This window comes from Hippoglossus stenolepis, chromosome 5 (assembly GCF_022539355.2).
Source record: "Hippoglossus stenolepis isolate QCI-W04-F060 chromosome 5, HSTE1.2, whole genome shotgun sequence".
Classification (NCBI taxonomy): Eukaryota; Metazoa; Chordata; class Actinopteri; order Pleuronectiformes; family Pleuronectidae; genus Hippoglossus; species Hippoglossus stenolepis.
The window spans coordinates 13376854-13390698 of NC_061487.1; the positions used below are offsets into that span (position 1 = coordinate 13376854).

A 13845-nucleotide genomic window follows, 5' to 3' on the forward strand; every position below is an offset into this window, starting at 1 on the left:
TTGCTGACTTAAATTCTATTATTATTATTATAAGTTACTTGAGGTATTTGACTAAAATGCAAATGAACTGTGTCATCGGTCATCTAATAAGTTTTGATTTCTCATATGTATAAACTAACAATCCCAGTGTTAGCTACAAAGGCAACAGGACAATGTGACCGTTCTCGTCTCCAACATTAATTCTTGATTCAAACTTTCATTAGAAGTGTTTTATAATTTAAAACTCCAATGTGCTCTGGAATTAAACAGTATTGATTTGCCTCGTGATTGGATTTAATGCGGCAAATTGGTCAATAAGTGTTGCACATAGCACGGTCGACCACAGCTGGGAAAAAGAGAGCAGGTCACACTGGGGAAAACTGTGTTGCAAGTATAATACAGCTGATTTTCTTCTTTCCTGTACAATTCAGAGAGATGTGAGATACTTCTAAAAGAATTAAAGGTTCTTCATTTTTTTTTTTGCACCTTCACGACACCTCAGCAGCAGATTTTACCCGACACATTGAATCCAGGACTCTTTAGAAAGGCAGACAATGATCCGATGGTCTGTAAGGCTGTAAGCTCCAGTAACAGCGTTAACACTTTGTATACCTCTCTCCTTCAACCAATTACCAAGCTACAGTGTCCAATACTCTCCAATGGACTCCAGAGACCAACGCCATTGATTTACTAATGAGAAACATGGAGCGAATATAGGAGATGCAGGACACTGATTGGAGAAGGTGGGTAACTGGTTAGTCTGGCTCCGCTCTCCGAGGAGCTCTAACCTTCAAATAGCTAAATAAAACATGTCCTCCTGTACTACAGTATATAGCACACAGCACACAAGGTGAAACAATGTTTTTTTTAGTTTTTTTATAAAATGATATGAGTATTTTTCATAACACTTTTTGACATCAACATACCTCTTCATTAAACACAATATTAGAAGCCATAAAATCACATTTATCTGTTTTACATAAACTCCAGGCACAAAGCCATTAATAGCATCTTTTGGTCATCTTAAAACAATCTTAAATATTCATATATTTTTTAAAACATCCTTGCAGAATCCGTACAGCAAACGAAGTAAGAGAAGTGTTCAAAGAGCAAATAAAGTCGGGTGGAAGAGCCATCTATTAATTCATTATTTCATGAGGTCCACTCAAACGTGACAATATCAAATTTCGATGTCGATAAAAGTACTTTTGTGACGATGAGAACAACCGAGAAACACAAGAGATCACGAAACCTGGTTGTTCATATACAGTACTGCATTCCTCGCCGGATAAACGCAACAGCACGTCCCGAGCGCCGTGAGCACTAAAGCCGGACTCTCCAGACACCAGTAATTTGTTAAAACACACACCTTATTGTTGATCATCACATGACTCCAAAACAATCACAGTTAGATACAGCAAGCCAGTGTTACGTTACAAAACAGGATGTGATGGGTGGCGGCTGGTACACAGAATTTATTGCAGTGCACACCAAACATCAAGTAACAAGGCCTTCCGCGCAATCACCGTCGAAACCTTTTTTTTTTTTTTGATTTGTCTCACATCACAGCCAGAACCTGATAATGAAAGTTCATTTGATCATTATTATTATTAGTTATTAATGGCAGAAGACACTTTATCTAAGAACAATGCAGTACAGGCGGAATGAGGACTACCAATGACCGTGTGGCGGCTGCATCTGAAACATTGATCTGAGCAAATTCATGCAACAAACACACTAAAACTCTACGGTTCAACTTCACTCACTCTATTTTTGTCGTGTAGTATATTATAGGCTTTGCTCGAGTAGACCTTTTTTTGCAAGCAGACATCTCCCTGAAAAGGTACTGTCCATGAAAAATATGGCCTTTTTATATTCATGTTAACACAGATCAACGACCCAAAATCCACAATAGTCTCACAGAAACAGTATACAGGTATATACAGTACATAAAACACATTTGAGAAACAGAATAGAATCTTGTTTTTAGAATACTTATTGTTTCAGTGCAATCAGAGTGGTACGTCAGAGAGAGACCCTACATGATGGTCGACTGCAGCGTCATGTTGTTCAAGTAGATTGATGAGGTTAGGGCGTCTAAGACGTACAACATGGGCCTGCAGTTTTCTTTTCAACCCCTAAGCTCTACTGTGGGTACAACATGAGAATCTAATGAGGATTGTTCTGCATTGCAATTAACTATTTCTTTACATTGGCTTCTTGAAACTAGAAGTAACTGTCTTACTTGAATACACGGAATGGATTTAAATCTCTAATATAATGCTTAATTGTGCAATCTGCGGCGGCGAGTCTGGTTCTGCACGCAGACTCACCACAGCTGTCTGGTTTTAGGAGTAGCCGCGCTCGGCGTACATCTTTCCCGCCGGTTCCTGCACATACTCCTCCGTCTTATCCCAGTCCTGCACCCAACCTCCGTTGAGCTGCGAAGTGGCCCCGTAGGTTTTTGCCGGGCCACCCATCGCGCCGTAACTCTGCGTGATGTCACCTGTCTCCTCCGCTAGCTCATCCTCTTCGATGAAGCCGCACTTCTCGTCGCTGGTTTCCTCGGGGTCGGCCCATGGCTGTTTCTCCCCAGATGCAAAGAGCCCATAGAATATCACGCCCCCATAGTGCACCATGGCAGCGATGAGGAAGACATATTGCCACTCTTCCCGGGTCTGGGAACAGAAAAGAGTTGTAGCCCAGTTGAGTCACTTCTTAAAAAAGGCTAAATAAGGATATATATTGTTTTTGTCTCTTTTCCTCTTCTCATTATTTATATGGACAGAGATGATGAGACGATAGAGAAATATCTGAATCAAAGTAAGTTGTGAGGCTGTTTACTTCTGTTTCCAGGACACTGTCAATCAAATCTAACCAAACCAAACCACAACCACAACATTTTCTTTTAGTGTTAATATTGTTACTTGACTAGTACAAAATGTCTGTCTGTCTGTCCTCTTCAGCAATTTGTCTACAAAGTAAAAGCACAGCATTTGTTTTGTTGCAATCGAGCCGAATTACAGTTTTTATTTTGAAAAGCTGTGAACTTGGGTCGGAAGATTGTGTCGGTAGCCGAACAGATCGACATGTGATGTATTAAAAAAATTACATAGGGTCAATCTTTAAAACTTATATACAAACCACACAGATTAACAGTAATAAAGCAAATTGTGTTTCTTTTTATAAAAAACATTGAACATAAAATCTTCACTGCCCATAAACCAGGTAGGATGAACACAAAGTTTTTGAACTCCCCTCTGCACCATAGACTTTAAAACCTATCTATTTTACAGTTTATATATATATTCTGAAGTAGCACCTGAACATCACAACAGGTCAAGTGAACAGCCCATCCCAAACAGACATGTGTAGACGAGGCACTGCACTAACACTTCAAATTCAAACCATACTTTCAGGGGCTATATAAACAGCTCACCTTGTTCTTTGTCATTGCGCCCACTATTAGAGGGCAGACCATCCCAGACAGGGTTCCCACACCGTTGGATATACCCATGAGGATGCTGGCATAGCGTGGAGCGATGTCCAAATGGTTGACATTGAAACCTACAGAGCAAAAACAGCAAATGTTTTGAGTTTGCTGTGTATTTGAACAGAGACGGGATAGGATATGAGACATAACACACAGTTGTAAGACTCACCTGATATTGCAAAACCACTAAAACCCACGGCCAGAACTAAGAAGGAGATGGCCATCCCCTTACTGTGAGAATAACCAACCACTAATAAGAGAGTGGCCTCCATCCCGAAGCCTGAAAACAACAGAACAAAGAGACGACTGATGCACTGATGACAAATATATAATGATAATAAAGACCTAATGGTTAAAGCCTCACCTCCACAGTTCATGATTTTTCGGACCATGGTGGTGGACATGATGTTGTGGGTCCGCAGATAGTCGGCTAACTGGCCACCTAAGGGCACGATGATGGTCATGACCAGGTGGGGTAGAGCCGACACGATTCCAACCTGAGGATCCGTGAGAAGCATCCAGTGATCTCTCAGCCTCAGAACAAATCTTTGTCTGCGCTTCAAACTCTGACTCCACCATCACATCAGAGCAATAATTCATGTGCAGCAATCACAGCGTGTCTACAGGCTCATCGTGAGGCTGAACCACAGCTGCCAACCCTGCTTGATTCATGCTCCACACACTCACAGGAGGGCAAAGATTATGTATTATTTCAGATTCCGCCATTAGGAAGATACATTCATTCAACACGGAGGAAAATTCACCAAACCAAGCATCTCTTTACAAAACTGCCCCAAATGTCTACAAAGATCAACTGTGTAATCGCACAGTTTTTTTGTTGTTGAATATTTATAGCATAGGACAGTCAACATGATTCCTTTCATTTCACCAAAACCGTTTTTTAAAAGTCAAGACAAAACATTTGACAGAGCACACTGAGTCATCTAATTTGAGATGTGATTGTTCATTAAACTGCAGTATCAAGTGCTTTGTGAGTTCTGCTCTGTTCACTGAGGATCAGGGTCACAACTCAGGAGAATAAAGATCCAGAGTTTAAGTGACACCAACTCTTATCTAAAGGCTTTTATTTGTGAGTTATTTCACCAGACGCATCGATGTGAGAAGCTCGTCGTCAACTGTGCACAAGATCACTCACACTCCAGGCACATTCTTCTGCTCCTACTAACGAACTGTAACACAGTGGATTTGTTGGAACACTGTAGAAAACAATACAAACCACAACTAACCCTATCTTCAGAACTGGGGGTCAGCAGGTGTAGTTTTAGTTAAATATAAATAAACATGTTGTGTCTAAAGTCACAGTTATTTTTTCTGTATTAAACCAGGTCAACCAGTGATACATTTAGAAAAAATAATTCAGACCATCTACTATATAACTGAGAAAGTCTGAGCTAAGAATCCTAAAAATGAGATCAAATTTGTTCAAAGACATTTCTAGGACTACTAACAGGTATTATGAGGGATTTATTTACCTTGCTGATTTCAAAACCAAACACCTCTTCAAAGTATGCAGGCTGGCTGATGAGGAGCAGATAGAACGTCCAGCTCCTGCAGAAGTTGGCCACAATGATTGCATAGACGGGCATGGAGGTGAAAAACTTCTTCCAGGGGGTCTTATATTTCTATCAAAAGAAACAAATCATCAGCTGAATGTACACTAATCAACATGGAGTGATAAATAAATGGAAGCAGGTTGAGGACTCACTTCCATTGCGCCCATCAGCTGGGCACTTTCCCCGATGCTCTCCTCGATGTAACTCCGCTCCTCGACGGTGATGGTCGGGTGCTCCGCTGGACTCTCATAGGACACCAAGACCCAGAACATGTACCAAATAATCCCAAAGGTTCCTGAAGAGATCAAGAGAGAAAAGAATCAAGCTGGGTTTCCTCTACACGATTAAAAGTTCCCTGTCTCCATCTAACCACAAAGCTATTGTCCAGTCGACCTTCATGTCAGTCCTCGTCTATGGAGATATTCTATACTGTCATGCAGCCCCATCAACTCTCCACCATTTAAACCCAGTATATCACAGAGCATTACGCTTCATCACAAATGACAAATTCCGCACAAATCTTTGTTCTCTGTGTCACTCGGTTGAATGGACTTCATTACACACAAGAAGAGACGGTCATCTCATGTTGTTCATCTACAAAGCTCTGCTGTTAAAACTTTCAAATGACCTAAGCTCTCTTCTGTCATTTGAAACCAGTACATACAGCAAACAATCCAGTAACTACTTAGCCTTTGAATGTTGAACTACAGTCCTGTGTTCCCCTTGGTGATTTTAAATTTGACTATGTGATGTTTTTTATGAATCTTGTTACTGTTTTTATAGATTTTTTTTATTGCGTTGTCGCTTGTGTTTGATTGTTTGTTGCTGATTGTGAAAGTGTCTTGTTCTCAGGCCGCTCTTGGAAAAGAGATATCGATCTCTGTGTGACTGCCTGGTTAAATAAAGATTGAATAAAAATAAAAAACATCAGTCACACATAAACGTTATTTTAAATTATAGTGGCTGGAAAGCAATAGTCTGCCCAGTGGAGGTTGGCTGCAGAGGTTTTATTGCAACATCCACCATCAGGTTGTTTAAAGATCTAGGTATCCGTGGACAAGCCCTGCACCAGATCATTACTGAAACATCAGGGAGGGCTAAGCGCTGCAGTGGCTCTGGATCAGGAGGAAAGACCCCAACTGGGCCCCAAGGTGTCAGGGACACACACCCAGGTCTGATCAACCCCTGGTGGGACTGCCTTATCAAAGGGTGTCATGTGATTTAAAGGCCAAAACACATACTGACACATGGGAAAAAAAAAAATGATGATTCGTCTTAAACATCTGCTGGTGGTCCCTGATATCTGCTGGTGGATGGCAACTTCACATCAAACTACAGGAGAAGACCTTCACACATACAAGGGATATTCCCCACATTGTCCTGTGTTCTCAAATATCCCAACGTTTTCAAACACACATTGTAAACGTTATGTGATCTTTTATAAGGTGTTAAAATTCAAGGAATTCCCGAGGGAGACACTCACCGTACACGTAGAAGACAGAGGACCATCCCGTGTACTGGACCATGATCCCAGCCAGAGGCATCGCTATCACCGCGCCAGCATAAGATCCTGAACAACACAAAATATTGTGACCCAGCAGAATTTGATCCTGGCGGCTTGTTCACAGAGAAGTGTGGTGTAGTCTCAGTGTTTGGTGACAAGTGTGGTCAGGACACATTTACACACATTGTAGGGGAAATATTTTGGTCGTCCGAAACCATCAGTGCATTGGAGAAGTAATGCGATGATAAAATCTATATGATACTATTGAGCCGATGGCACATTTGAACAGAAGCATGATTATGTGCATGTAGGTTTTGTACCACAGAAGGAAATGGTTGCCAGACGACTTCTTTCCAGAGGTGGAGCCCACTTGCTCCAGATCCCGTGGCATGCTGGGTAAGTGACTCCCTGCACGGTGACAGATGACATGACAGTCACACACTGATCTGAACAACACACACAATGTGCTGATAATTGTCCTTCAGCTACTTGATTCTCTAAATCTATCAATACAATTCATATCTACTTTTCCACTTCCACTCAATAGAATTGACATGATGTGTAGATATTCTGCCTGATTGACGCGGTCTGTCCTCATTTGCCGACAACACACAAGACAAATTGTAGTTAATAACAGACAAACTGATATGCATCGCAGCTGACCTTTCTAATCGAGACTAATGGCTGAGGTGTGAGTTGGAGCAAATTCAAGCTGACTACCTGCTTCACGGAAGAAGAAGGAAAAAACTGAGCTGCTCCCATTAAATCTTCATTACACACTAAGTGGCATACAATCAACTATTGATAGACACAAATTGCTGAGGCTTGCAGTGAAATGCTAATGTTTAATTTGCAGTAATAAGTCGACGGTTGCTGAGCACAGGCCACTCTGGCTCTCTCTGGCTCTCTCTGGCTCTCTCTCGCTCCCTCTCGCTCTCTCTCTCTCTCGATGGTCATGAGCTGCTATTGAAAAGCGAATATACGCAGCCTAACAAAATAACAAAAGGACGACCTTCGGTCTGATAACAGCATCTCTCTCTGAAACCATGTTTTTTCTCCTGAGCTGTGGGATCCGCCTGTATCAAGTGCTTTTTATCCCTTTTGTGATTCTATGTGAACATGGAGCGGTTTCGTCCTGGCAAACAACCCACAATATCGCTGCTACTCAGGGTTCCACTGTATGTTCACTGCTGTTTGCCGTTTGTGGACTAATCTGACAACTGTATACAGTATAATGGAGTGTCTTCATAAGGGGCTCTAATTTCCAATGCAGATGCAAATAGAAAACCAGGGAGTTCAGCATGAGACAGATGATTTCTGCAAAATCATGGTTAAGTGTTGAATTTAATTCCATTAGGGGTCGGGTTCAGTTGTCGGCTTCATAATGAGGCATCATTTTTTTTTTGTTGAAAAGGTCAAAATCTGATGTGCAAAGTGCAAAGTGTGTGGCTGTACCTCCACCAACCCTTGTAATATCCTCACAAAGATGACCAAGCCATAGTGCCGGCGAGCGGCGGAGGGGATGAACATGTTCAGGATGGACGTCAGCACGATGGCAGCCCCGAAAACCCTGGACAGACAGTGCATCATGAGCCATTGTAGAAAATATTATGCAAACAAGATCATCGTCTAATCCAGCAAGAAAAACATCAATTTCAAATTCCTCATAGAGGTTTAAAACACTCGTTAAATATGAAATAGCCAACAGAACATTATATTGTGTTTTTTTTTTTACTAAGAAACACTGATGAGGAAGATAAATCAGTGCTAATTGGATGCCACACACACACACACACACACACACACACACACACACACACACACACACACACACACACACACACACACACACACACACACACACACACACACACACACACACCACACACCACACACACCAGGCAGTTCTTCAGTTTCCAGGGGAGTGAGGACAGGAGGTGTTTGCAGCAGAAGGCGTCAGTGAGCTCAGCTGATTTGGCATGATGAAGCTCCTCTTCTTGCATCTTATTTAGGCTCCATTTCCCTCATGGAAAAATCTCTTTTACAGTCTTATAAATGTAACGCACGAGGACTTACAACGTGACCTTGTCCTATTTTATCTCTTGTGCATCCATATTATAGAATACAATATACATGGTTATATTAACAAGGGGATTTGTTGGTTTTCTTCCACAAAATGTTGTTCTCTTTTGTAATTTTTCCGTTCCTTTATTCTGTTGTGGCTGAAAAATCGTCATTGAAATAATGTGCTATAGATGTGGTGAAGTCATAACTCCGATCATTAGAACAGGGCTTTGGCTGGTGTGGTTGCCCTGCTGCCTGTGAACATAAAGGATTAGACACGGTGGTCCCGTGGGAGCTCATTAACATGAGGAGGCACGCCCGGCGGGCCTCAGCCAAATCCCCACTTTATCTGCTGTAAGGTCAGACTCCTTTTCTCCAGGCCCGACGCCCATATGACTGACTAACATCACCAATATTGCCCCCCCAATCTACATTATAGATCACAACAGGAACATGTATATACATATATAAGATGAGGGGAGGGGCCAGATATTTATAAACCTCTTCTCCTCACACTCGCTCCCACACTGTTTGGTCACAGCTCGATCGAGTGATTTTTTTTTTTGTACCTGTTTGCGGCCAATCTAGAGGAGATGTACCCTCCTGGAATCTGAGTGACGATGTAGCCCCAGAAGAAGGAGCCATGGATCATCCCCACCGTCTCCGGGCCCCAGTTGAATTTTGCTTTCTTTCAGACGTAGGAAAAATACAACAACAACAAAAAAATGAAATTAGGTGTAAAATAGATATTGGAATATGTATAAATACATATTTAAAGACAGTGTTTTTAAAAAGTCTCTTTACTAAGTGGACAACAGTTAATTTGATGCCTTTTTTTGCTGCTACACTTATTACGTGATAGATACGCCTCTCCATTCATGTCAGACACACACTTTTCTCATGACTGTTGTAAATTATTTTTGTTACACCTGACATCTATTGCACTTTCCAATTAAATTAAATTCTGTTCTATTTGTATAGAGCCCAATCATCACATACATTATGGTCGAGACCTTACAATATTATACAGAATCCCAACAGCTCCCACATTGAGCAGACACTTGGCGACTGTGGAGAGAAAAAAAACTCCCTCATTAACTGGAAGAAACCTCTGACAGAACCAGACTCAATGTGGGGCGGCCATCTGCCTCGACCGGTCGGGGAAGAGAGGAGAGGTGGGTGGAAAAGAGGGGAGAGAGAGAGAGAGAGAGAGAGAGAGAGAGAGAGAGAGAGAGAGAGAGAGAGAGACACCAGGAAGAGTTGTGTAATCGCTATATGAAAGCTCTGTCATACTAGTTGTTGTAAAGAAAATAATAAGAGAGACATTTATATGTATTTGTTAATGATTGCAGCACCAGGTAATAATATCGGGATCTTTCACTTGCGTTTACCTAAAAGTTGTTTTGGTAGGTTTTCCTCTATAATCGAGGGTTAAGGGCCGAGGATGTCTCAAAGTGTTCTGAGGCAAATTGTGATTTGTGAATATGGGCTTTACAATTGTTTGGGGATATTGATCAAATTCTACATCTAAAAGAATACAATTGTAGATTTTCCGGAAAAATTATGAATGGAGATAAAACATCCTACACAACCTACTTTGTCCATCATGTAAAATACATATTTAAAAAACCACAGATATGCTCAGCTGAGTTTTTCCAAGTGGGTTAAGACATTAAAACCAATCGAGCAGTGTATTGGCTCAACTCCTATAACCAACCCGCGCGCGCGTGTGTGTGTGTGTGTGTGTGTGTGTGTGTGTGTGGTTTTTTGGGGAGGGGGCACCTCTATGATGATGATCTCGCCGTTCTTGTGGATGGTGCTGTTGTTGACCATGCTGACGATGGCCACACCCAGGTTACACCGGATGCCGAAGGAGATGCAGAAGCCGAGGCCGCTCAGCATGGCGATGATGTACCTGCGCGGTGCCCCGAAACACGTGCAGTCGCACAGGGGCGTCTTCCGCTCCTGGTCCTCCCGGGGTCTCCCATCCTCCGTCAGCTCGATGGCCTCACCTGTCTGCTGCCGCTTCTCCAGCCTCCTGCACCACAACACCACCACATGCTCCAATTTTAATACGACGCTAAATTTACGCACAGTCGAGAAGGGGATTCATGGGAATTAAAGATCCAGGCAGGTGGAGGTGCTTATAAAGAGCTGTCAGTGGGATTTATTGCAGATATAGATTTATTATTTTTCGGTAAAAACAGCAGAAAATAAACCTCCTGTATTTATCATGTATTTATTCACGTCCTTAAGGCTATTTCCAGCTTCTGCTCGAGAGAAAATTAGCTCCCATCTTCCCATTGTGGCCTCAGCAATGTCTCCCTATGTGTTTAAATGGCACAGGCCCGTACAGGCTGCACCGTTTTATTTAAAATCAAAGAGGTTTTTTTTTTCTTCTTTCATTTTCAGTTTTAACTCTGCACTCTTTCTGCAAAACAAAAGGCAGCCAGGCAATGGAAGAGAAAATGACCTTCATACCGCATTGCAGCAACATCAGCACCATCGCTGCATGTTTGGAGGATTTTTTTACAATTTATTTTTCGCTCTTATTTTTTAATATTTTGTTAATTCCTCCTCGGCGTTTTTTGCTTTGGAATTTTATCGCAGGATTCTGAGGTTAAAATCAGAATGTATACATATGATTTAAAACGCGAAGGCCTCAACCTGTGCAACATCAGGCCTCGTTATACAGCTTAAATAAAGCCGACAGATTTTTTTTCGGTCACGTTTCTGTGTTACAGTGGAGGAATCACGTTCAAATGGAGCAGGAGCGAAAACGAAAGATTCAAAGAATAACTACGTGTGCAAATCACCATCTAAAATTAATGCATCTTCAAAATGATTCTTATATTCACATTTTCTGATTTATATTCAACCGCTGGCCATTTTATTTGCAAATCCAATAAGGATAAAAAGAAATTCAATGTATTCATCAGGGGGAAAAATGTTCCCCTACACCCAGCTTCCCCTACTATCATTTAAAAAAATGAACATCTGTTTCCTCTATTTCACCATGGGTTCCTTGTGGCACTGTAAAGAATGTAAGAAGGTATTTGATAGGAAGTCAATCGATCTTGGATTAATACAGGTGGATAAACAATGTAATAGATATCCTCCGACCTTGTGTCACGACTCATTCTGTTGCATTAATTATTAAAAAACACCCACAGCCGCTGGTGGAGGGGGATCATCCTCCTGGGAAATATCTGATGCTTAAATATTCGGGCCACACCACTGCTGCTTTCACAATCCCACACCCCTGATTCATCTCATAAACACCACATTTAAATTATAATACAGGAATGAGCAGCTTTTAACACACGCGTGCATTGTTTTATGTGCGTTTCCTAACATCTGGATGTGTTCTGTGTTTGAATTCCTCACCACAAATTGGATCGGGTGATTTAAAGACATGCAGAAATCCTAATTTCTTCTTCTTACCTGTGCAGCTTCCCCAGGGCCTTCCCTGCGATTTGTTTGAGCCCCTCTTTCGAGGTGGGCACAGCTCGCTCCTTGTCTGGCTCCATATCCAAAATCAAAATTATCAAGATTTTTCTACAACACTACAACAAATGGGAGTGCAGCATAAAAGAGCACATTGTTGAGATAGATATAATCCAAATAGCACGCTTCTTGCTTTTAAACGCAAAACGTCTCGAGGTCCTGAAGAAGACGAGGCAGAAAATGGAGAAAGAGGAGAATCGCGTTCAGTCTGCTTCCACAGTCACTAAACAGCAGTCAAATAAGTCCGCTTGTGCCTTGCGCAGTGTTAATCCATGCAGTGCCATCGTAAGATCCGGCCAGCGGTCAGAAAACACACCAAACTGGAGGTTAGAAATAATAAAAGTGAGATATGCTGGTAAGATTCTTGCACAAGCTGGAGAAGGTGGAGGTGAGCGGAGCTGCGGTGAGGATCTGAGGTGAGGCAGCAGTCGGAGATTCAGCACCGCGGACAGCGCACAGCTCCTCCACCTGTCAGCGGCTCCGCGCACAGCCCCTCCTCCATCCGCTCACACAGCCCCTCTCCTCTAATTCAATCACACTGCAAGAGGCTGAAAACCTTCACAGATTATTATCGTGCAATGTTCTACTGTTCGATTTCCGTCCCAATGAAATTTTAAAGGTAAAACAATCTTCTCTAAAATCATCCGTAAAATGTTTCGTGACAACATTGTCCAAACATTTTCAGCCTAGCATTCTCAGAACGTTTTCAGAGGTCGTTTTTATGTTTCAAGAATGTCGTTATGTTCTTTGAACCGTTATTCAAACGTTTTATGGTGACAGCCTTGATAGACCAACGTTGTCAAAACGTTTTCAGGGGCAGGGTTTTTTAATATTTAAAAAATGTCATCATATGCTGTGATTATGATCGGTAACCATTGTCAGAAACTGAAACAACCAAATCAACCAAAAATCTCTTGAAATGTGATGTTGGAAAAAAATGATTTACAAACTATATTATAATGAGCACATGCCCTCAATGGTTGGTGCCCTGCTGGCAATAAGGACAATGGGGTCAGCACACGTTGGCCTGAGAGTGGCACAACAGGAAAATGAACGAGGTCACTCAAGTTGACAGGGTTACCTCTTTGTCGCATGAATGTGCTTCCCAAATTTCATTTATGTATATATAGACAGTAAAAATGTCATATATGTGGATACCCATATATCTGTGATGGGCCAATATCAGCAGGTAATAACTGGGTTCCAGCCCCTCACGCACTTCAGGCCCACCACCCATCAATGCGAAAAAAGTTAGACCTGAAGGCCCACGGGTACAATGCATGGCTCAGGTCGAGCAAAATATTTCACCAAGCTTGAAATATGTCTGAGAGGTTTTCCACACAGCTTGGTATTAAAGTGTAAGTGCACCAACAATCATGAGGGTCCTTAGATGCAACATGCAACAATTTATGCAAACTGGACTTCAACCTGAATGACAGTGAAGAAGCAGCATTTCTTTCAAATTTGTGTAAAAAGCGCCATCTAGTGGCAAATGCATACATTTTTGTAGTGGCACCATGTCAAAACGAAATGCTCAAGTTGGTGACAGTCAGACAGACCAATGTAAAGATATAACACCACTTCCTTCAAAAACGTCCTCATCTGACTTCATAAAGCCTTCCTAGCACAAAGCTGTCACAGATTTCTTGTCACAAGAGTGATGTTACATGAATAACCAACACACTATGTATGTTGTATGGACAAAATGAACTATTAATGCTTAT

The 13845-nt window shown here is 41.8% G+C and overlaps 1 protein-coding gene across 1 annotated transcript; it reads right to left on the minus strand.

Annotated features, from left to right (window-relative positions):
- Window positions 1-837: 837 nt before the first annotated feature.
- On the minus strand, window positions 838-12632 carry slc17a6a (solute carrier family 17 member 6a). The gene is made up of 12 exons (XM_035156613.2): window positions 12059-12632; window positions 10397-10652; window positions 9184-9302; window positions 8006-8120; window positions 6871-6958; window positions 6530-6616; window positions 5199-5341; window positions 4966-5115; window positions 3837-3969; window positions 3642-3752; window positions 3419-3546; window positions 838-2657 (listed from the first exon to the last, which is right to left on the minus strand). The coding sequence occupies exons 1-12, from the start codon at window positions 12142-12144 to the stop codon at window positions 2328-2330; spliced, it is 1746 nt and encodes a 581-aa protein (XP_035012504.1). The 5' UTR covers window positions 12145-12632; the 3' UTR covers window positions 838-2327.
- Window positions 12633-13845: the final 1213 nt, after the last annotated feature.